General features: G+C 42.5%; 1 protein-coding gene across 8 annotated transcripts in view; it reads right to left on the bottom strand.

Moving 5' to 3' along the window:
- LOC118409570 (laminin subunit alpha-like) overlaps nucleotides 1-23,877 on the bottom strand; it is a 70,611-nt gene extending 46,734 nt beyond the window's left edge. For 5 of the 8 annotated variants that reach the window (XM_035810679.1, XM_035810684.1, XM_035810685.1 and 2 more), the window contains exons 1-17: nucleotides 23,481-23,877; nucleotides 9,316-9,552; nucleotides 8,568-8,738; nucleotides 8,068-8,165; nucleotides 5,890-6,005; nucleotides 5,460-5,578; nucleotides 5,014-5,104; nucleotides 4,590-4,724; nucleotides 4,000-4,158; nucleotides 3,052-3,192; nucleotides 2,448-2,585; nucleotides 1,832-1,969; nucleotides 1,541-1,684; nucleotides 1,129-1,266; nucleotides 868-926; nucleotides 487-639; nucleotides 41-146 (exon numbers count right to left, since the gene is read on the bottom strand). In XM_035810679.1, coding sequence (XP_035666572.1) covers nucleotides 41-146; nucleotides 487-639; nucleotides 868-926; nucleotides 1,129-1,266; nucleotides 1,541-1,684; nucleotides 1,832-1,969; nucleotides 2,448-2,585; nucleotides 3,052-3,192; nucleotides 4,000-4,158; nucleotides 4,590-4,724; nucleotides 5,014-5,104; nucleotides 5,460-5,578; nucleotides 5,890-6,005; nucleotides 8,068-8,165; nucleotides 8,568-8,738; nucleotides 9,316-9,552; nucleotides 23,481-23,840 — 2,503 coding nt within the window. In that variant the 5' untranslated portion in view covers nucleotides 23,841-23,877. Of the gene's footprint in view, nucleotides 1-40; nucleotides 147-486; nucleotides 640-867; nucleotides 927-1,128; nucleotides 1,267-1,540; nucleotides 1,685-1,831; nucleotides 1,970-2,447; nucleotides 2,586-3,051; nucleotides 3,193-3,535; nucleotides 3,590-3,999; nucleotides 4,159-4,589; nucleotides 4,725-5,013; nucleotides 5,105-5,459; nucleotides 5,579-5,889; nucleotides 6,006-8,067; nucleotides 8,166-8,567; nucleotides 8,739-9,315; nucleotides 9,553-23,480 lie in introns of all 8 variants that reach the window. The other 3 variants (XM_035810682.1, XM_035810683.1, XM_035810686.1) reach the window with 2 other exon arrangements.
- Between the last annotated feature and the right edge of the window lie 740 nt (nucleotides 23,878-24,617).

The raw sequence follows: 24,617 nt of genomic DNA, 5'->3' as shown, positions 1-24,617 counted from the left end.
TAGATCATGATGATGATAACATTGTAACAGCTGTACTCACCCTGACATCCGAGGCTGTCCACCTCCGACATCCCAAAGCTTCCATCCCTACAGTCCATACAGATCCTCCCCTGGACGTTAGCTTTGCAGGCACACTGACCTATGGCCTGCGTAAATGAAAAACACTGTTCTTACTGTGGGAAACAAGTCTGTTTGAAATCTACTGAAGGATGTTTTTTGCCAGGGGCATACACTTGGCTTGTAACTTATGCAATATGAGATACATCATGACAGCGGCGGCTGAGAATGCCAAGTAACCCAAAATTTGACATGTCGCTCAACAAATTTCAAAGATAAAGAACAAGTCTTTTCACATTTGTTTGTAACGTCTTTTAAATCATATCTTTACACCATACATCATGTTTGAATTATAAAATTCAAGGGGCACATAGATCAAATTTTGGTCGCTTGTTCAGGGTTGTCTAGTGGAAACAGGGCTAAACTCACCATATCACAAGTGCCCAGTCCACTGCTGGTCCCAGGTCTGAAGCATCCGCACTCCTCACACCCCTCAGGTCTGTCCTTCAGCAGGTTCCAGTACAGGGGCTTACACTGGTCACAGGCTGGGCCCTCCACAAGGCTCTTACAGTCACACGTCATCTGGGAATAGAGCAAGAAACATTTCACAAGTCTGTACATTTTAGTGTTGTGAGTCATTCAGTAAGTGAACTTCAGTTACATGTCAAGGGGTTAGAATCTTTGGGACATAATAAATACAGGTGTTTTACTGTTAACCTGTTCATGTTATGTACTGTAGACATGCCTCTTTTGAACTCGTGTGTATGCAGCTGGAGAACCTAACGAACAGATCAAAGACAATTTGCTTACTGTTTGGACTGACGGACACTCAGTGTCAGGGGCCCGGCCTGCTGGGTTACAGTTGCACTCTGAAAGAAAAAAGAATATCAAATGTCTTTTCGCAAAGTCAACACAATCTCAGTCTACATGTATAAGAAATTTGTCAACTGGCAGTTTTTAAATGACTAGCATCATGATTGTAGATTCATTACACTGGATGAATCAAACTCTGGAGAACTTCTGTATAGCAGACAATATTGGACAAAAATACAAGTGAAGAACAAAACCAACCTAGGCAGTTGGGGAAGTTGAAGAAGCCCACTTGACACTTGTTGCAGTTTCTCCCCTCCACATGTTCCTTACAGCGGCACTGTCCTGACCTGGGGTCACACTCACTACCTATAGAGCCACCGGACTCACAGGAACAGGCTGGAAAACAAGAAAATGGTTGACTGTGTTAATGAGCTGTACATTCACGTTAGATACCCCTAAGCTATTGCTAAGAAGAGGGCACATTTCTCTTGTTTTTCCAAAATCATTGTTTGTAGAGTTGTATCAATCTGTTGCTTTCTGTCTCCCATATTGTCAAAATCATTTCTGCTGAACCAGGTGCTTTTCTAGCAACCTACTAGCAAGTATAGATTAAACTAGGTCACCAATGAACTTCTAACAGATAGAGTATAATTGTATTAGCTGAGCTTACACTTGCAGTCAGGGTATCCATAGTATCCAGGTGCACACTTCTCACAGGACATGCCAGCATATGCAGGCTTGCAGGTACACTGGCCACCATCTGTACAGGACTTACTGTCATCATCTAGCACACCTGCACCATAGCAGTTACAACCTGGGGGAAGGAGGAAGTATCATAGCATCAGGAAACACAACTGAAAGTAAGTCTGACTCAGCAAATTTCAAAATAGAGCCATGCAACATTGTTACAATCAGAAGTAGAAAAAACATAGTAATACTTTGATGTGATGATAGCACTTACGTATGCAGTTTGGGAAGCTGTAGGACCCAGACTTGCACTGGTCGCACCTTGGACCGGTAAACGGGTCCTGACACAGACAGGTGCCAGTATCAGCATCACACACCTCCTGGGTAGCTCCCATCACATTACAGTCACAGGCTAGGAGGAGAGAAAAATGTTTTAATATCTGTGATAGATGTTATGGCAAAGTAATAAGGCAAAGTTGGTGAAAATTTGCCTTCCAATAAATCAAGTTTTACAGTTGTCAGTTCTTAAAGTTAAATATTTCCTTGTAACAAAATTTCAAAGCAAGATCTTAGCTGGATAATGTGTTACCTAAGCCGGTATCACACAGCAGCAAAATAGCTCTCCTAAGAGTCTGCAAACTCTAATTAAATTTTAAGCAGCACTACAGCCGGCATCCTCTTCAATCATTTGTGATTTTTTTTATCCAACAATGTTCACAGGTCACCCTGTCAAAAGTGACAGATTTTCAGGGATAAAACGCTCCTCAACACTAGCAATTTTCAAATCTGGCGACACTATGGCATCTAAAAATTGTCAGAAGGTCATCAACAGTGTAATGTTTGCCTTAGTATACATGTAACCAAAGCTGACATAAGGACTGCCCACTTACAGGTGCATCTGGGGTAGTTGTAGTACCCAGTAGCACAGCGGTCACATGTCCGGCCCATGAAGCCACTGCGACATTCACACTGGCCCTGCTGGATGTCACACCGGTGGGACAGAGAACCGGCTTCATCACACTTACAGGCTGGAAAAGTTCATTCATATTAGAAACAACAGGTAAGCCTTCACGATTACACTTTGTAATAAATTGTATTGGAGGAGCTCACAAGACAGTCATCACAAGAATTGTACACCATTTATTTTTCAGCAATAAGGTAAATCTTGTAAATCAATAATGTGTATTTTTGTGGTTTCCTGGTTACCTCTCCACCACAAATTCAACACGAATATGTATTTGCTAAATGTTCTACAGAGGTGTTCCAAATGCAAACTTACAGCACTGCAAAAAACCCTTTCCCAAAAATTAAAAACCTGCAATAATATATGAATTTAAGGTATCAAAGTGACCTTGGAAAATTCAAGATAACTGTGTAAAAGTTATAGACTTGATTTAAGTTGATTGATTGAAGCACACAAGAAATTTTCTTAGCTCTGACTTGTTCTCATGGCAAGGATATTGTAAGGGTATAGCACCAAGGATAAATACTCACGTAGACACTCTGGGAAGTTGTAGTACCCAAGTGCACAGCCCTCGCAGTAGCGCCCTGCATAGTTGTACTTACAGGGACACTGGCCATCACCCTCTACTGAACAGGTGAAGCCTGCTGTACCATTCATGTGGCACTCACACACTGGGGAAGAGATACACATGGATTATCACATGAAAAAGAAACTTTGTTCTTCTTCAGAAGTTCAAGCATTGGGGTATTTTAGAATTAAAGAAAACTTACAAGATTTTTACATTTAAGTCGACTACTGATATATGTTACAGAATATTGTTGCTTATTTCAGATCATTGACTAGAGTATACAATCATTGGCTATGGTTGCTTTACAGGGTGTATTCTTCTATTGTTTTATTACAACAGACAAGTTGACAGAATCATTGATTATTCAATATGATCATTGAGATTCAGGTCACCAAAGACAAAGCCAATGTTATATGAAAAGTCAGGATATGGACAGGAAAGTTTACCATTGTCCACAGTGTTTTCCCCAGCCTCACCATGTTCTTGGAATTCATCAGGGACTGAGGTAAGGAAAGCAAAAGCACCAAGAAGGAGGAAAATATTAGAGAAAACCATAACCATTAGAAGTCAGCCAAATTCGCTTTTCTGTTATGCAGAGAGCAGAGATCTTGCCAAATGTAAGTCTGCAGGGAACCAAAACTTGTTAAACTTGCTGGTTGGACAGTTGGAGAAAAGCAGCAAGCTCTGGAAGAAAGTGGGAGTGAAAATGGAATTATTTTCATCCCATTGAGTTAGTCCTACAAGCCAACAGATATAATTTGAGTAAATAGATTACATTTCTTGGTTTATGTGTTGTTTCAGGAGCCTTAAGAAACAATTTCTGGTTTTACTGTGATTCTGCTGGCTTGTAGAACTGAAATAAGCGTTTCCAACACCCTCCAAGTTCAAAAGCACTATGTTCATCCCATACAGAGGCCATAGGCACTGTAGCCTCCATCATATCCTGGAGTAGGCTGGACCACTTTTGGTTGACTATATGGAGGAGGGATGTCCACAATCTCAGAAGTCAGGGGAATGAACACCTCTGCTTCTGGGTTGGGTCTGCTCTTAGTCTTTTTGACCAATAAGGCTGGAGAAAATCAGATGATATGACAACAACAGAGGGTTCATGTAAAATAAATCTATGGTAATCTACAGTGTCATCAAACCTAGTGGTGGTGCGTCGATGAAGGTTATACATCCAGGTGATAAGATATGCCAAAAAGAAGTTACTCAAGCAACTGGATATGATTATTGGAAACGGTCAGATGTTTCAGACAACCTAAGTGGTGGTGATTTTGACATATTCAAGATAGAAAAAGATTGCAGCATTATTACAGTTTCATGCTTGTACTACATGTATCATGTCAAGAAATTTACATGGGATAAGAAATCCAGTCAGACTTAATGATAGTCAGATTCCTACAAACAAAAGCTGTTTTCTCAAATCTGACAAAAGTCACAATACAACAGCTTCATATCCGATAATGTAACAAAATTGCACACAAGTACTGGTATTACCTTTGCAGTTTGGGAAGCCCACATAACCAGACGCACACTGGTTACAGTCATCACCAGCATAGCCAGGCAGACAGTAACAACGTCCAGTCAGCTGTTCACATGTCCCAGTGGTGAAGAAAGAGTTACACTGGCAGGCTGAAACAATGGGGTAAAATTATATAGATCTATTCAAAACATTTGTCAGTATGAATGCTATATCCTTTTCCTGTGCTTTCCCCACTCAATTTTTTATCCAATTTGATTTCCTCACTGGTAGATTCACATTTTTATGTATTTTTTTGTTTCCATTTCTATCCTGTTCCCTGCAAAATTGATTACATTATACACCCTTAAATAAAATTGATGCTCAAAAAATCACTCAGTTGTAAACTTTGGTGGACTTGTTTGTACTTAACAAACTACATAAGCATGCATTTGCACTTACACTGGCAGACGTAGGGTGATGTTAGAGGGGTGTCAGGGACTCGGAAGAACCCTGGTTTGCACCGCTCACAGTTGATGCCTTCAGTGTTGTGCTATAAGATGAAAAAGACATGACACATACAGTCATCATAATCACTTATATCTGTGTTTCATGATGCTTTGCTCACACCATTGCCAAATGTACAAGTCTCTTGAAATCGTGACCCATGAAAGATGTCATAGCAATGAAGTTTTTCCACTTCATTCCTCTGCACTAAATGTTTACATAACTTTTCATCCATTGTGCCAATGGAAGATTGTATTTTTTATGGTTACACTAAGGCCAGCATTTTCTGCTAGAAATAAATCTACACTCCAGCAAACCATCAAACGTTATCAAACATCAAATAGATAAACAGTCGCTCTTGTTTCCACCCAAATAAAAATTAAGACACTCCATTGTCTAACCTGACAGTTGATGCAGACACCCCCTCCATTGAAGTCCCCCCTCATATCCAGACTGAGCCGGTTCTGTGCCACCTCAGGGTCATAGTAACACTCAGTAGAGTGGCCCAGGCAGTTACAGGCTGTGAGGAAATGGGAACAAATAAATCAGCACCAAGGACAGTGACACAACATTATCAAATTTTCAGAATCCACAATGTATTGTTAAGTATATAATGATAGATGATATTGTTTTATCTCATGTTAAAACCTTGACTGAGCACAAAGTTTAAAAAAAAAGCAAAATCCAAAAGTCATCAAACCTACTGAAAGCATAAAAAAAGTGCTTAAACATTTCAATTCTTATCATTTTTCAACCTGACCGAGTTGACTGGTATCAAACCTGGTAATCAAACGGTAACAGAACTGCATGTATTGGCTTAATGTCACTTACATTCACATTCAAACAGGTTGTTAGGTGTGGCCGGTTGCCATGGTTTCTGCACAAATCCAGGACAGCACTGCTCACATGACTCCCCACAGGTGTTGTGCTGGCACTTACACACAAGTCTGTAAGATGGAAGCAAAATACTGTAAATCTTCAAACTTTCATTGTGGTTTTAATTTTGCGGTTCCTGATGACACAGCAAATGCCTCTCCCTTCTATGACTACTGTACTGCAGAATTGTTTCAACCGCAAATTTTAAACACTGAAAAAAACTCATCTTCCCTCCTACCGCAGAATAAAACGGTCACAAAAGTTCATGTATTTAAGAGTTACACCATTTCAAAACACATAGAACAATCTCCCAGTCAACAGATATGGCACACACAAAATATGCCTCATGATTTTGTACAGATTACAATCAGGTATAAAACTGGAAAAATGTACTAGAAACACCCAAAGCACACAATGAGGTTCTAAGCTAATGCATGGCAGGTCAATAGAGGTGCTAGAAGCATGAGTGAGATTAACAACTGAGCTAGAAGGGGTAGGTTGATCATTTGAAGCTCTGGATGCTTGGGAAGAGATATTAGTTGACATAGTAACTGCAGGAAACCTTGGTCTGTTCTAAAGTATCTATAAAAACATGACTTTTGAAACAGATCTTCCAGAGGCAAAATCATAACTGCAGCATGACACAACAGTTACGACTTTGTTACTGGAAGACCTGCTTCAAGATTACAGGAACACTGGTGAGACACAAACACAGCACATGACTGGACACAACAGGTGGTAGCTACAGCTGTTCAGGTGAAGCTGGGACTATGACAGCTGAGAGAAAAGCGCTAGCAGAGGCAGGGCAGGACAAACACTTGCACGGCACCTAGGCAGGGCTGGTAAGCAAAGTCAGGATCGATATGCTCACCCAGCGTCCTCTGCACCAGCTTGGAATATGCTTGAGTACATACATGGTAGGGTCAGTAGGAGTAGAAAACACATGCAGGAGATCTCATTTGTGACATAGTTAATGTGAGATCTCCTGACAGCAATGCAGAACTTTGCAAAGAGATATACCGTGACATTGGACAAAAGAGTTGGGGTTGAGTTGGTTTACCACATGGTTTTATGTTTGAAACGATGTTATTTCGAAGTCACTGCGAGAGTTGTTATTGTCATCATTTGCAAAAGCTTTCAATATTTGTAATTGATTGTCTACACTTTGGAAATATTCTTAACTTCCCTGGTGGTGCAAAATTTGGGAAATATTCATGATCACAAATGTGAAATTTGCAATATTTGTGAAAGTTGGCACAATAGTTGTGACTCATAGAATTTACCCTCCCTTATTCTTCCCACATTTTCTCCGCTGTGTGTGAGTGCACCATATTTGTACAGGTAACGTAAGGTTACCAGTTTACGGTCAAATTATGGAAAATGATTATTGTTCCAAAATGCCTAAGCAGAATTAAATATTTAACCCATTTAAAGAAACAGTAGTTTGTCTGTTTAAAAAGTGCATGGTAATTTATTTCTTCCCTCCATCTTTGGCTGCGCACCAGCATGTAATAATGGAGTAGTTGGCAGTGAAGAATTGTTCTAGGGTGACCAATTAACGGTCACTTGAATCTTTCTCCTTGTAGTGCTCTACCTATAAGCGTACATATTCAAATACTTGCTGCAAAATATTACGAAAGTGGTAAACAAACAAACCACGGTAAAATTTTTGTGTCTACCCCACCATCGCCTGCAGTAGCGCTGTAGTTATGAATGAGGTTGGACCGCCGAATTTGCCTCAGTAGAACGTCACGTAAAGTCGACCCAGGCACCATGGGCCCATGATCTTCCACAAAAATTGTGCAATATTCATTGCAAGGGTTTTCAATGTGAATAACACATTTATAGTTTTATTATTACTGACTAATTTTTGCATGGTGCACCTTGAAATGCAGTCATGTCGCTAACTGACCGTTAATTGGTCCTGCACGTAAACTGGTAACCTTACGTTACGGCAAAAATCTGAGTGAGTGTGACAAAATGATGTTCCCAGAACTCCGACGGTCTCTTCCGAAAATATAACGTTAATTTCACAATGTTCTAACGTTGTGTGACATATATAAAATCTAGGAAAGTAACATAACAGCGTAACGGTTACCAGAACTGTTGAACACAGCGGAACTCCATGTTTACCTGTTCGGATCTGCAGACCCTGTTCCATCGCACTCGTCCGCATGTCCGTTACACACACACCGTCCGCCGATAGAGATGTCCTTCAAACTGTAAAAATACTGCAGGAAAACCGAGAAAATACCATCATGTCACGCTTTCTTACCTACCTAACACATTCCCTGTTTCTTAATCTGTTCACTGTTTAGAGGAATGCCCCAGCCTTCGTTTCCCTCTTACACTTTCCCGCGCTTTTAGTTTTACTGCACTGAACGTTTCCACAAAACACGCATGGTCTCTTTCAGCTGCCCATGTGATATTTTGAACTATTCTATTTACAAAAGTAGGGAGTAAAGCCAAGGTGTGCTTTTTATAAAAGAAGGCAAATGCAATTTGACCTAGAATTATGTGGTTATGGGGTCTAAAACACCATATCCCTCTAAATGTATAAGATGTATAAGTCGTAAAAGAGCCAACTTTGCTCCTCTTTTTCCCCGACCGCGTAGTTTACAGATATAACCCACCCTTCTGGTGACAGTGGGGTCCTGCTGTGTGACCGCCATGAGATGACCCAGCAGTGTCTTGGTTCGGAGGAACCTGAGTCGCACATTGGTGGCCTTAGTCCACTCGTGCAGCATGGAGGAATGGGTGAAGTTCTTGGAACTGGGACGGCCATTCACCAGCGACAGGTGAATCTACAAGAAAACATGTATATGTAGTGCGTTACTCGAATAACTATCTACTTTTCGTGTGTGAGAGGACAGAGTTTTATATTTCTAGGATATTAACGTTGACGTTATTATTAAAATATAATAAACTTAAACTAAGGCCTTGAAGAAAAAAGTTGCTTAGGGTTACCCAACTGACCCTAAGAAAACTTGGCTCGACCGCTGGTAAGGGACATTAAATACATCTGCTGATTGATGAAAACACGTTATAACTGTTTTATAACATGGTTTCCTCATTTTTGCTGCAATAGGAAATTGTGCTTCTACAGTGTATATCTGAATGATCAAAATTTGATGACAATACTAGTGTCCTGGTCCATTTAAGTTTTGCATTGCCATTTGTTTAACTGTTTTACTAGATCGCATCGGTGGAAATCTAGAGAAAAGGACAGAGAGAATCTCTAACGTTACCTGCAGCGCTGGCGAAGCTTTTCAGGCCCGTAATAATTAATCGGAAACACGATATGAATATTTCTAGGCAGAAGGCATCTCATGAATGCATATTACGCTTGATATGAGAAGATTATCGCAAAGCTGTTCTTACCTCGCCGTTTTCCAGCGGAACGATGTTGGAGTACTCCGTGGTGCAGGTGACGGAGTCGTCGTGTGTCGGCCTGTCCATGGGGGTGACACCGAAGACGTTGTAGCAGTCGCTCGGCGTGTCGGCAAAGTACTGCCATGGCTTGTAGGTCTGCCCGAAGTCCGTGGACCGCTCCAGAACCCAGACGCCCGGGCGGGGGGCATTGGCGAACTTCAAAACCACGTAAGCCACATGGAACAACTGTGGGATACAATGAGGAGAACGATTGTGAGATACAAGCGTACACATGAGTCTGAAGAATACTGCTTATGCTAGGGCGACATTTCCAAATCGGGGATCCGCCGGCCTGTTTGTGGAAACAAAAATAAAAGAATATATACCAAGAAAAGCTTTGAACAAAGCCAAGAGAACGTCTTTTATAGAAACACATACACACGTACACAGAAGAAAGTATAATGCTTCCGCGGCCCTTCGCAATTACGTTGACATAGCAGTGGAAAAGGATCAGCTCAGTATGTTTAGGATGTGGGGTGGTCAAGTATTTGGTGATCATAACTCGAGTCGTAGATACGGTTTAGTTAATGCTTGACGTAACCAACATTTTCGATTGGATCTCACAATCTGTTTTTTAGATGATAAGTCACATCGGACGCCATCAGAGCCAAACCATCCTTTACACTCTGGTGTATGAGCAGGTCAACGCCCTCGGTCCCTTTCTTTATTCCTGAGAATGAGCCTGGGTGGCCAAACATTATTGCGGTCACGAAACCAAATTGATTCCTGTCAGCACAAATTTCATTAGTGTAGTGCACACGCGAGAGTTATTCAGATGAAACCAATATTTCAGTCTTCGCGACGTGTCGTCTCCTTTACGCCAGACTGATTTATATAGAAGATTGTCGCTTGTAAAAACTATCCAATCTCTTAATAGGGTCGAATGATTGAAAGCACTGTTATGTAGAGGATGCATGTTGAATGTAGATGTTTAGCTTTCAAATGGTTTTGTATCTTTATTCCTCTATGAAATATGAAATTAAGAATGAAATTATAATGCAATAAAATGTATATTGTAAAATCGAACTTGTCGAAAAAGACCTTTTCAACCCCATTACACCCCAGTAGCCAATATCTTTACGTTGCTCTCGTGCCGGTCACAAAACAAAGGAGTTGCCGCGATATGTCTGGTTAAAAGTAGTCATCAGGAAGACAAGACAAAACACAGGTGTTATAGACATCCTGCCCTATTGTCTCGGGTATCCCGTCCTATTGTCTCATACTGCGCACCTTTGACCCTATTTCCCGTTTTGGGACAAGAATCGTGTATTGTGCAACGAAACCTCCATGCCTACATTCTACCATTGCATTGGGGTTCAGTACACCAGGACGTCTGGTGGTTTGCATCTCTTCGTCGAATAGGACAAGGTTTGATACATCGTTTAGTTAAAACGTTATGTCACTTCACATGTTTCTTGTAAATATATATCACCGTTTTACCTTGCAACAGTTGTCGTGTTGACTAAACAACGGGGCTTTAGGGGCCGCAAACTACATTGTACGCATAAACCAACTGCAGTTCTTTCTGTTCAAAATAATGGATGAAAAGAGTCCCACACACGAGTGATTAATATGAATTTAAGAGGGCCGACTACCACTCCTTTGTAGTTAACTCACTTTCTTGTACTTTCAATTTCAGAGAAAAGATTTTCAAGGGGAGAACGTCTTTTTTTATATGCAAAGTAGAGTCCGGCAAGAGGTCATGATGACGTCAGCAAACTGTACTAAACCCAATTCATCACACAACCAGGCAAACGACGTTACGTAGAGGAGTTTTATCTAATACCCGGACACAAGCAATGTTCTTTCTGGCTTTGATGCGATATTCCAGACTTTGGGTTATCAATAAGAAAACTTATTAAGTTTATTGTGATACCCATTAGCTCAGATTGAGCTAATCTTCCAAGGCTCATACAAAGAAAAAGACACAATACACACAAATACATAAACAGATACAATAACATCCACTCAAATACAGATCAGACTTACATAAGAATACATACATAAAGTCTAAAATCACATGTGAGGTCAGAGGGCACATGTTACATACACTAAAAACCATTATAATTCGTAAAATTTGTCTATCATCCTCGAATGAGGAAAGATATACGTTCCTCTATACCTATCAACGGTAAGTAAACGCTGTGTTTAACCTTGAATTTAACCACAGAGGTTGGATTTATGTTTCGCACGTCGAAGTGACGACAGCTGGAACCAAAAGCTCCTTGCTGGAACCAAGATGGATGCGCGCAGGTCATGCCGGGAACAAACCAGTTCGCTCTGCAGCATTAACCTTGCGCAATCCATTTTACCCGGGTATCAGCTGGAACGATATGTGAACTCTCTGTATAGCTGAGATGAAGGTCTGTTTCAATAGTGAATGGCTTTGTACTGTATACATATCATATAGATACTCACTCTTCCGCACAGATACCCACAAAGTCGTATCAAGTTGTCTATACCAGTATGTCATCTTAAAACTACAAGAAGCTTCGAAGGGATAGCGAGGAGAATCAGCATCCTTGGGAGAATGTACATGTATTTAAGGGAACATGTTTTAAGGATTACTAGTGCCATTGCCATTTACAGTGTGTTAGTTAAGTAATGCTAGTTCATCTTTATAACGTTACCTTCTCACGCCCTGAGCTGAGGCGTGAGGAAAAGCTTGGGGAGACGAGACTTCGAAACCAAAAATGCCACAAATGCCATATCCCTCCATGCAAGAAAATATTAGAAAGAAAAAGAATAGAATACCATAGAAAGAAAAGAAACCTGGCCCACGTGGAAAACCAAGCCAAACCATTCAAAAAGATCATTAGCGACAGAACACTGAAGTTGGCATATTTTTGCCTGATCAAGTGATGGCAGGATGACGGCCCCACACTTAAGTTATCTGCGACGCCGTTTTTTTTTTTTAGTGTAAGTTTTGCAGAAAGTATCAGTATCACGTTCTTCCACAGAAGATAATTCAGTCAACACTCATCAAGGAAAATAAATCATATTCACTCGGTCGCTCTTCCGTCTATTGAATAAGAGGGAAGATGGATACAGCATCGCTGGCGCCTGTAACGAGATTAGTCCGAGGCTTAATTGAGTTCTCCTGAACCCCCAGAAGGGATATCAGATATGGCATGCCAACAAGTCACGCCCTGCCTACGGTACCCAGGACTGCGTAAATGAGTGATAAATTCATATGATACAGCGTTATGCATCAACTACAGTTTCAAGCTAAGGTTATTGTCATACTGCGACGTCACAGCGATTATGTAGAAGAGAGGCGGTCATTGTGAATGTGAAATCCAAGCTATGATGACTTTCGAACTTCAAGGCCCTTTCTTTTCTTCTTTTCAAACACAAGACGGATGACCACATCTCTATTCTCACGCCCTTGAGCCCCGCCAACCAGGTGTGTCCCGGGTGTTTTCGGGCTCTTTTTCCTGTGTCTCTTAGGTGGTAACGTACCTTTTCCTTTCACTACTATAGCCTAACGTCCATTTTCCTAATTCTAGATTAACGCCCGATTGACGGAGCAGGGAAAATCTCATTTTAAAAGCTAACACGTATGGTGAACACTTTCTTTTTGCACCCTTTACCTAATCTGGTAAAGGGTTCAAGTTACTCGAAGTGGCGGAAGCTGATGAGATAATAGATGATTGTTTTCGCTCGGCAGAGCAGGTCGTGACCGCCAGGGGGCCGCATCAGTGCGCGCGAACAATCGGTGCCCAGATTCCAGATTGAGACCCATCCATCGGGAGTCTGACAGGACTTGGCGGCAGGGAGCGATGTTGGCTATACATGGTGAAAGGCAGGGGTGTGGGTCCGACTGCAGAACGCCTGGTGACTCCATTGTTTCGTGATAACTTCATGTAGCTTGGCAGCCACCACTGTCCTCTAATGAGTTACTATTGAGGGGGTCCAGGTTTATATGTCACACAGTACGGGAGCAACGTATTGCTGGCCATTACTATCGCTCCATGACGACTGGTGGTCAGTACCTTGGCGACACCACTCACTGTCTCACTTGAATAATCACTTTATGGGGATAGGAGTTCATGTTCACTTCAAATGTATTTGTCATGCCATACATGTACATGTACAAAATCTTGCCGGGCACATCCATCTAACTAGAATATCCTTCTCTCGGTCTATAACAGTTGAGCTCTCCCAGTCCAAATGAACGGTTACGTACAGCGGAAAGCAAAGATGCGTACTAGTATATGCCGCGGAAAGCAAAGATGCGTACTAGTATATGCCGGCCAGGTAATGTTATTACACAGTCCCTAGGGGAAGGTTATCTATAATGTATGCACATAAGTAAAGGTCAACATGAAGGCTTTCCTTTCCTTATGGTCAGAAACTGCTAGGATTGTTCCACGTTCGTTGCTTTCCTAGTTTATTTGCAACTAATGAATAAAATAGGAATCACGTATGCCGGAGGAATTTTCCTACTGCAGAGTACTAAGACACTATACTTCTATTTTCACTGCCACGGTCGAAGATGGCGAACATGCTCCGTCCTGCATTTATCTTTAGAACACAATGAATTTGTAAAACCCTTTTCCCTACTTAACGACACTACTCTCGTTACTATCTTCAGGTACCTTTGGCCACTAGCAAAATTGACTATCATTGCACTGTCTCAGTGTCTGAACCCCCGGCCACTATCAAGTACTCATAGGGGTCGACCATCTGATGGATTTATGCATGGCTAACCTACTACCCTCACTCGTAGCCCTCTAACTGTCATGGGACATTAGGATACTAATAACCCTGTCAACAAGATGATCTCTCGGGAGCCTTAGAGAGAATAATTGTATAGATAGGGCGTACGTTAAACTAACGGAATAGTTAAGTTGTTGTTCATTTACAGCGTTTGTAGCCTTTTCTTCTTCTTCTTTGATAGTTTGTAGCAATGCACTGGAAAACATGTTGATAGAATAAGACACTGTAGGCTATGATGCAATTTCTTACTATGAACGAGCTGTCGTCACTGACAAGTATTTATTTAGCAACGCTGCCACCCTTCATCGTGTTAATTTGTAATTCACAATGACTTGGAGTTTAGCTAGAAACGGACCCTCATTTGTCACAAGTTGATATACCTGAACTCTAGCCCTGGATACCATGATGGCATGTGATGTTATCTTTTTAGAGGGCAACCTTTTAGGTCAAAGGTCACGTCATGGAGATGCTGAGGGCAGCTCTGATAATGAGTACCTGGAGTTATCCACGGAGGCGATTGGCTCCCAACAGGTGTCTGTCTATCAAACCCTGTCTCAACTGTCTGTCTGTCACTCTCATCGTGTTGAGTGTATGAAACAACGTTAAACGGCGGGACTTTGAGAGTTTGTGACTGTTTAACAAACAGACGTTTCATAAACGGAGAATAACGTTTGCTCTCATGCGATCTTTGCTAGAGCGTACTATGGACTTGACATGGTACAGTAGCCAGTACTGGCAAAAGTCAAACGTTGAATTCTAGTGTTGTATTACACCAGTCTATGTTCCAGCAGAGACACCTTGTCTAAGACTACTATCATCAATCGAATCAAGGAGGTTTCAATCAGGTATCAAGATCCTGATGTTTAGACCCATATGTAGACAAACCCTTCCCACGACAGTTAACGGTTAGTCCCTACGCGCTAGGCTCATGTACCGGAAACCACCACCAATTAAAGGCTCTGGTGAAGTCAAAAGGAACCGTATAATCAGGTATATATACTCATAATCTACCTGTCTGACAAGGTCACGGGATTATACACGGGTACACTTGTTATGGTCGGTGATAGGGAAACTGCTGGTCTGTACGTCAAGTCCCTGTCACATATTCAAGACCTTCCCACGATCTAAATTTAGCTCCGGCTCGCTCTTCTGATCGTATTAAAGCAGAACACGACTTTCTTGATGTCAATTTATAGACGGCTGGCGCGGACGACTAGTAGGCAGCCTTGGCAGCCAACTCCCATCCATAGATGACCTTGCTCACGACTAACTCCCAACCATGGTCTTCAGAACATCGGGAAGCCATGGTCGTATGACAGGGGCATACTCACCTGTGTGAGAGGGGCTTCTGGATGAGGGCCCTATTAGGATTGTGACAACAAATGCGTGTCATCTTGATTATGTATCTAAATAAACTGTTAAGGATCTAACATTTTTCTCACAGGTAAATGATAACGGTAATTGAATCGAAGAGGAAACCGGGGAACATTTTCGACGGCGGTACGGAAGTCCTTCCATTCCTGCGGTCCTTTCAATCCCAGGTAAGCGTTGCCCCAGGCACAGGTGTCGAGGGGAAGCTCTTTATCTAACACAAGCATCCGTAGCACGCTACAGTTAATGCAGTGGCATTTTGTCATATATGTCAGACGCATGATTGAGGAAGCTCGTTACGTTGTCTATGTCTGTCTTCACCCTCGTCGATAAGGTTATGTTTTGGGTAGCGCACATATGTATGCACGCGTATATGTGTATGTGGTTTAGCGGCATAACTCAAAAAAGCTATGCATGAATTACCATGAAATATGGTAAGTCATTACATGCATATCTTTTTCAAAGAACTTATGGTTAGATTTTATACCTCCTGGCAACTGTCCAGTTTCCCTGGTGCTGCAACAGAACCTCCGGTTTCATATCTTGATAAATATGTCTTTTGCTGTGTTCAGAACGAATAACGCCCTCCACCACAAAAGCACATGAGTTTGGGGCCAAAAATCGTGCCCTCGTTCAGGTCAAGGGTCAAACCCACAGGAAACAGTAACAACTCATTCGTAGCTGTTAGTCGTTTAAAATGAAAAGCTGATGTTGAACGTTTGACACATACTTGGCGCGTAAGCAGACTAGCAAATTTAGTGTTTCTGAAGAGGACACAAAAGGCCGATATTCTTATCACACCGGGTCATCTTAGTCAGTGTGTATGGAAGAAATCTCTCCACGGTAGTCTGTGCCCCTGGCTCAATAGGAACCTTGATTGTATCTGTCTTTTACCAAGCAGATCTATTGCAGAATCATAACACAAAGTCTCATATACACGACATCTACCACAAAACACTTGAAAGGAAGCCCACAAAAGCATCTAAAAGATTTTTTCATATCAAATTTACTGAAATTTGTTCTTATAATCCTCACATAAAGGTGCCGTCTTTCTCTCAATCTTCTCCTTTTGGTAAAGTTTTAAAAGACTTTATTCTTTTTTGTAAAGAACGTTTGTCGTGTTCTGACCTGTAGGACATCTACGCTATTGATAACCTCTTTCAGATATGAATGGGTCTATCTGTACTGTGTAAGACCCAAAATATGAAGCCGTTTTTCCGTCCTTCTGCGCCACATCCGTGCCTACCTTCAACACTTCACAGCGTCCTGACCTCCAAAGACACCGCAGTGTGTTGCCAAACCGCCTACACAAAGAGTGCATAGACGGTTTGTAGAAGGTTGAAGAATTCCGGTGCTATTGTGAGAACGATAAACATCATCATTGGTGTGTCCTGTGACTCCTGTTTCAAGTCACGCTGCCCTTGGCAAGGTCAGTGGCGAATTTTCTCTACACGGACGAGCGACCAACGTTCTGGTACTCAGTATTTTTCACGGATAGATAAATGAGGGGCGGCGTTCTCAGTGGGCTTTGATATAATCAGTTTTTTCTAAAGGAGGGACGGTGCTCGAGATGCTAAAGAGAAGACATCTAGTCAGGACGTCAAATTCTTTTTATATAGCACCAGTAAAACTACGGGCTATAAGACCCCACCATAGTAATAATCTCTAGCTAAGCAGGTGGTTGGGCGAGAGCCGGTAGTCCAGCTTTCTTTTGTTTAAACCTTCCGGCACACAATTTTCCTATGCACCACACATCGTATGATACAACAATTCCTTATCAATGAATTGATGAGTAAGATAAATGCACCAGGTGCGTTCATGTTAAGGTTACAACGCTACGACCTTCCAGCCCAACACCACTGAGAGCGAGGGTGAGACCAATAAATTGACAAATGACCGCTACATAACAAAGCTGTTTAGGACTATCAACATCGACAAGTGTACATAGTATTTTCTTAAATCCCTATCCCTATCTGACTCATTCCGTTTACACTGTACCAGACTCTATAACTCAAACAAATTCCGTTTACACTAAACCACAGGTGCCACATAAACGTTCCCTCACTTCAAACGGACATCGTGACATGAATCGCGATTAAAAAAGAACAATGAGCAAATTGACCAATATGGAAAATGATCTCTAAACCTTTAGTCTAGTCTATTCCTTCTTTTCCAGCAATAATTATACGCCGTATCCGTGTAAAGTCCAAGAACACAGAATATTCCGATCTGTGCTTTAGAAGGGCTCAACTTTCTCTACTACCCTGGTCCCTTCCCAACCCTAAGTGTATCAATGATGGTCATTTAAGAGTGCACAAGTGTTGACTGTAAACATACAGAGTACCAAGTTAGTACTGTGTGTACGGCGCCTAGCTCTAGACGGGGTTGGTGTCGTCACCAGGAAAATATGCTCGGAATATGGATGAGGGGTTTATACTAGAGTTCACAGCAACAGTTAACTAGTGTGCAGCCAAGGACGGGGCAACTCCAGACTGTTCTGTTCTTAGATACTCTCATAACACATGTAGGTGGGGCAGGTTGTAACTTTTATTATGATATACTAGTACCCCATGTTGGTGGGCAGTGCGGACAGAAAACGGGCCATATGATAGAAAGATCTCAACCTTCCCCACTAACTTCTCCCTGGAGGGTACGAATCGAAATGCACTGGTAGAAAATTGCCAGGATATGAATATATCAACGTGGATATATTGTACAATATGAATGATTTAAAAGCCTGTCGCATAAGAAGTGTACATCGACGGTGTATCATGTCTCGTTGTATAATTCATTGTCTGTATCAGGGGAGAGATATATTTACCATGATAATGATAGCCGGTAGTCGTGAGTGATTGTGTGATCTTCAAGCAGATGTTTTACGCGTCTTTGCAACATTCATGTATCTTTTCTTATAATCTGATATGGTGTACCATAAAATACAATACTAGAAAAGAGTATTTTTTTTTTTTTTTATTGGTATACATGTAAGACAAGACACAGTGGTAAATGAACTCTAGCAAAGCTAATATTAACATTACCACTAGGACATTTGAAAATAAAATAAACAAAGGACAAAACAATGTGAGATCAAATAAAACAGTAGTACAGCAATGGGATGACGGATCCAACAAATAAATGTATATACATACAAGATTTAAGGAAAATGTTCAATCAGTTTGAAAACGGTTGGTCTGGAGTATGTATGTCTGTGTAAGCTGCATAATGTGGTTATTTGTTTCTGTTGGTAAAGTGGGTGAACCCCTGAGTAAAAGTTGGGTTAAGACTGGGTCAGACGTAGTAATACTGAGTCACTAAACAAGTCAACAAATTCATCAAAGAGTATTAAATGTTGCAAAAGTAAGAGTAAACCATCAAGAGTGAGCCGGATATGCTTAGAGATTATATAATGCGTGTATGAATGTCTTGACACAGCACCAACAACACAACTTAAACAACTCGAAAATCAACATAATTCTCCTTTGCGCCCAAATGCCGACAGCTGTACGACGGTTTACCGTCCCCTAACACAATTGTCGCTGCCTGGTGCACATTCTGAATTCATAACCACTGAAAAGTTGATTTTCTTGGTCTATCTTCCCTCTCTTATTCAGTCCTCGTCGAAACTTTGCTTTCACACTAAACATAGAATGAGATGAGGCCTTCCTTTACAGGCAAAGACGCATGTATGAACTGAGTCATGGAAACGTCCCCGCAACTTTGTCGCTATGCAAAACACGCAGGTCCTTTAATTAAGGTGCACCTCTGTGCGCACTGCCGGATCGATGAAAAACAATCAACTCTCCACGACAGAAACCAAATAGCTCTACCGGGACATGCGCAGTGGAGCGGAGCTTTTACATCTCCCTGTGTGTTTTCTGCGAACAAGTGTGTGTCCTGTTGTTGTGTGTGACAAATAGACTAACTGAAAGGTGATGGAAGATCTGTCTCGTGCTATATCTTGTCAGTGTCAGAATGACCAAGGAGGTTCTATGATAGAGAGATTAGACAATGTGACAAGAAAGTTCCATTTTGACCCAGTGTAACTTCTAGCTACCAAGCACATGTATGGCTTCAGAACAAGTGTGGTTTAGAGATCGCAGACAATAAAAGACTGGCGAAAAACTACCACTAACAATACGTAACCATACCTACTGTACTGTATATTCTGTATGCCTAACAGTTAGGCACAGACTAAAGAATGTGAGAGTTGGAACACCGTCTTTGGAACACCTGTTATCGTCAAGGGATAGCTTATGTTTTGGCACGATCTTGTAAGTCCCCGCTTATAAGAAAAAAGAGGCTATCCCTATAACTTACTTGTAAGAAATAAATGTCAAGCCTCGGGACCGAGCCTGCTACGGAAAAAAATGTTTTCATTATTTCGCTTTAATCTAAGAAAACCACGAAATCCTGAACATATTGTTCACAAGATTACAAATGTAACACCTCTTCTACCTGAATACAAGACATGGCATGTCAGGCTTGCGGCGTTCTAGAGATTTCTTTGATTGGGGTTAATAGGACCAAATGGGCGCAAAAATGACACAATGGAGGAAGTATTCATCGGATAAGATCTAAAAGCTACACGTTAAGACAATGCCCAACCCTTTGTTGGAGGCCCTTTCAGATGCATGTCATTCTGGATGCATCCATTATTTCTGGCGTAAACAGTTCTCAGGGGACGTTTCTCATTATCCGTCTCGTAAATGGGGTCAACTTTATCCCCCTTTGAAGCCATACACGTGATGGCGACTCCAGAAAATCAGAAAACACGGAGTTTCGTATCTCTGTGTGGTTACCAACCCTGCCGCACGCAGCTGGAGGATGACCCACGGTGCGACCAGGCCAGGTGGACGGGTGGGCACAGGTAGACAGGTGTGTGGCGGGGCGGAAAGCGCGGTTTCCTGTCAGGAACGCCCCCAGGGCAAGGCCGATGTCCCGCTGGGCTGTTTGGCCAATTCCGCAAGGGGTTGGAATAGTTGTCGTGGGGTATGACGTGACAAAAATAAAATCCCGGTTTCAGCTCTTACGCTCGGCATACTCAACGAGTTGATTAAAACATCTTCAGCTATGTCAAGCACCTATGGAATTGATGAAGTGAAAAAAAGCTAGAGTAGTTCACAAATGTTAAAAGTTTATCACCAAGACAAAGGGTTTCCTCTAAAGTTATGCCAATGCTATCCAACTTTTGTCCGGCAGAGGGCATCTAGGTCTGAGAACAAAATGACCTGAATCCTTTTTCGTCGGCGATAAGAAATATATGTAGTAGTACAAAGAAAGACTCCTTTCAACCTCTTGTCTTGGGAACAACCAAGGAGGTTGAACAGGGGCATAGAAAATGTGATAAAAAATAACCTAATTGAATACTTATTTCAATTATTACTATCCTGGCAAAGGAGATCGGTGACCGAGACAAATCAAGAAAATGCGACGGTGTGAATTGAGTACTAGTAGTTTTTCGCGGCTTGAGAACACCAACGAAGCCAAACGGCAGTGAGGAAAGAAAAGCCCCCATACAAGCAGATGAAATCCTTTGTTTTTCTCTCTTGTCCGTGAACAAAGCTCTCCGCTCCAACAGACTTCCAACATGGATTACACCGGGTCTGAATAGGATTTCGCGGCCGCGAAGTTTTCAACTGCCTCTGCGTATTTCCATGACAAGCTGTCCTCCTCAAGAGACCGTCTGTTACATTTTCTCATTCACCTTTCAAATTTTGCTTCACTTTTACTCAGCAGCGGGCGCTACCCTTGAAAGTAAAACGAACACAAATTAAGTGGAATACCTATCGTGTTGTGCCAACAGGGTAAGGCGTATCCACGAGGCGGGCATGTAAACAACCATTACAGGTCTAGAAGGGCCTGTTAGGGCCATGGTGTTATCGAGGACACGGTCCTGCACAGCGCCGACACTATTACACACTCCGTCATGCTAGCTACCAGTGTTACACGCACGCGGACTACAAAACAGCAACTTCTGGTTGAAGTTTATTGATGTCTCGTCGTCTGGTGTACTGAGTTATCAGGGAAACTTTCTTCTTGACAAACAGGCATGGAGGAAAGATTGTACATGTTTCTTCTCAGTTTCATAATTTCTCAGATGCTATTGAAGTATCATACAAAAACGTAAACTCTAAAGGGCCATGCATGTCGTAAAAACATCAGCTGGTGTTATCCAGTTGGCAGCCTGTTTTGAAAAGTCTGCCGGCACAGGTAGTGTGTGTGTTGAATGCATGGTCACGAAATGGCTATGCAAAGGGTAACTAGGTGGTGGAATACCTGACATAACTCAAATGTCCCGGGACACACACATTCGTCCATTACCTGTTCGCACCATCAAAAGAATTGACAATTTCACATAAAAACATGTTACTATTTCTACTCAGGTATTTTTTCACACTGAAAATTGTCCTCGAAATTTATATTTTTGATAACTATGAAGTATTAGGTAAGAATTTCTGTTGATTTTTTCGGCATTTTGCTACCTTGTGCTACCATTTTGCTACCTTGGGAGTGACGCATATGATTTCACCCATCGATTCACCCGACTCCCGGGAGAGAGGTTTTTACTGATTCTGGCGGAGGAAATTAGATCTATGCATTCGTTTGGAGGTGGCATTTTTGTGCATATGTCGGCCTTTGTGCCCTGCCGTCAGGAGACGACAGTCAGAATTGGGTGTGTGAATGAGATTATCATCTATAAGCCCATCCACAACACTGAGATAACACTGAATCGTTTTTAATGCACAAGTACTCGATAGCGCTCAACACAAGATCTGTATCGACGCCATTGCGAATTTCCACGTGCGTTTGTCAGTCGTGTGTTGTTTCTAGGGTTGTTGGTGACAGAGTAGCGGGTTAGGAGGACACTGGCGTGTCAGCTGTCTGACCTGGTCCCTGCAGAGAGATTCATACATGGCCGCGGGGTGTGGCCCTGACACGACATCTGCTTGTACCTGCCTCCACACCTACCGCACTGCGGTACACTTCGCAGCATGGACAAGCCTCTAGCGCACCAACACATACCCACTCCCTGACCTTTCCCTGACTGGTAATTACTTTGATTTAACCACACCAGCCTGAGTTCAGCCTGCCGACGGAGCCAGACATTGTCGCTCATTGAAAATCCCCTCTGAGCGCTCCTTTCATTCACGGGAAAAGGAGGCAGTGATTAGAATGATAAAAGACTGGGGAGAGAAAACGCTGTGGAAGGGGCGCTCTTGTTTGTACATCCTATCGTCCCGACGTCTGCTCCGGAGAAAAAGAGAGTGTTTGCTCTCGCTCTCTCTCAGACAAACAGACATTGCGATGCTCTAAACACCGCGACTTCGCTGGGGAACAGGTGGGTTTGTCTCCGGGCTCAGGGCATTCCTGGCCCCGCACATCCCCGAATCACACGGTACGCACCAGCGCAAAATAACAAGAACACGGCATGCTTATTAAATTGTCCTCTCTCCGAGCCTCCGGATAATTCGATGAACGAGCCGAACAGCCGAAGAAGAGGGCCACTTACGGGGTAGGAGCCACTCGTCTGTGACATCCTTCTGTGTAGATGTCCTACATTAGGCAGCGTACGTTAACGATGTCGTAAATTTCAAATCTATACAAAACCTTCAAAACAAATTAGAGAAGAAAACACAGCATTTCTGTAATCATGACAAGGTTTACGATGTGATGATAAAAGTTTCCTGTATGGAAGCAGCCTTAGTGGTTGACTCGTGAGTCGCGGAAGCTGAGTGCTCTGTCCTTGGCGATAGCGGTGGGAACAGAGATCGCTAGTCGCATATCGCACGCACGGGGCGAGAAAAATTCTGATCTTGTCCGCAGAGGTCGCCACTAGGCTTCCCTTCCTGCCGTTCTCGGTAATCAGATGATGTGTATAGGAAATTACATAGGGGAGGGGTTGTGGTGATCCTATAATCAGCACTGGGATAGACGTAATATCTGAGCGGCGCATCATGAGGCAATATTATGATAGGATGCGGGAAGAAGACAGGACGGGAATGGTATCATTATTAACTTACCTGTCCAAGGCTGATGGTGACGTTGACTCTGTTGTAGTCGGTTCCACGGGATAGGGGAGGGCTCTGCCACCATTTCTCGGTGCCGTCCACGGCCTGCGAGACGGGATGAGCGCGCGAGGGGTCCCGGGGGTCGCAGTAGTCGCACTGCTGGCCTTGGATCAGGTTAGCCGGCTCGTTGCCGGTCCCGCCGGCCAGCTTACAGTACAGCTCCGGCTCGGGAACGCCTTCACCACAAGTGGCCGATGCGACGATCCGCCGGCCTTGTGCCAGGTTTAGGTACGGGGGAGTCAGCACCTGCCCCCGACAGGCCTGTAGGAAGAGCGCGGCGGTCAGCAGGACAAATCCGTGTTGTCCCGCCATAGTGTACAGGGATCTACCACTGTATGTACGACCACCAGCTATTGCAGTCGCGCTGGTGGGAGCATTGGAAAGCGACCACCTGTAGTAGGGGTATTCGTATTTTTTCTCGTATACGTACGCTACAAATAGATCATTATAATTAGTATGTGATATTTGCGGATCAATCAAGGTATCAAGATAAGATTAAGATTTTATATAAGCATTACAGCAATGTTTTTAAATGACACAAAGTTGTTAATTTTACCGCAAAATTAAATTCATCCCTAAAAAGGAGCGTGATGGTATCGCCGGCGGTTGTAATGTAAATCTCGCCCGGTCCAATGCGCTTCAGAAGCGATGCGCTTGTTGTCACCCACTTGTCCTAATGCCCCGTAATTATGGGGTTTCACAACCACGACGGGGTGTGGCGGGCCCGACAATATCTAATGTGTTCTCTTTACAGGGAAATTCATGGTTTCTTGCCCGCGAGGGTATGAAAGAAACTCAAGACGAAAAGGAAATATTCTCTCTTTTTTTGTAATTACACCGAAAGCATCATTTAGACAGAATAAGCACAGAAATATCTTTGTCTTCCATTCCACAAACTGACGAGAATTAATTATAAGTCAATAAAACAACAGACCGAATTCACATTTGTGTCTTTCAGACTACTGCTCAAAGAAAAAGAAGACATATCGGGGATTTTTGCCACCAACTATTGATAGTACCTGACTTTTACACACGCAATGTTACCTGTTAAAACATCCACTAACACGGTTTGTACTGAATTGTGAGGTA

This window comes from Branchiostoma floridae, chromosome 2, assembly GCF_000003815.2.
Source record: "Branchiostoma floridae strain S238N-H82 chromosome 2, Bfl_VNyyK, whole genome shotgun sequence".
Lineage (NCBI taxonomy): Eukaryota > Metazoa > Chordata > Leptocardii > Amphioxiformes > Branchiostomatidae > Branchiostoma > Branchiostoma floridae.
Note: the sequence above shows the minus strand (reverse complement) of the source record. Positions and strands in the feature narration are given on the sequence as shown.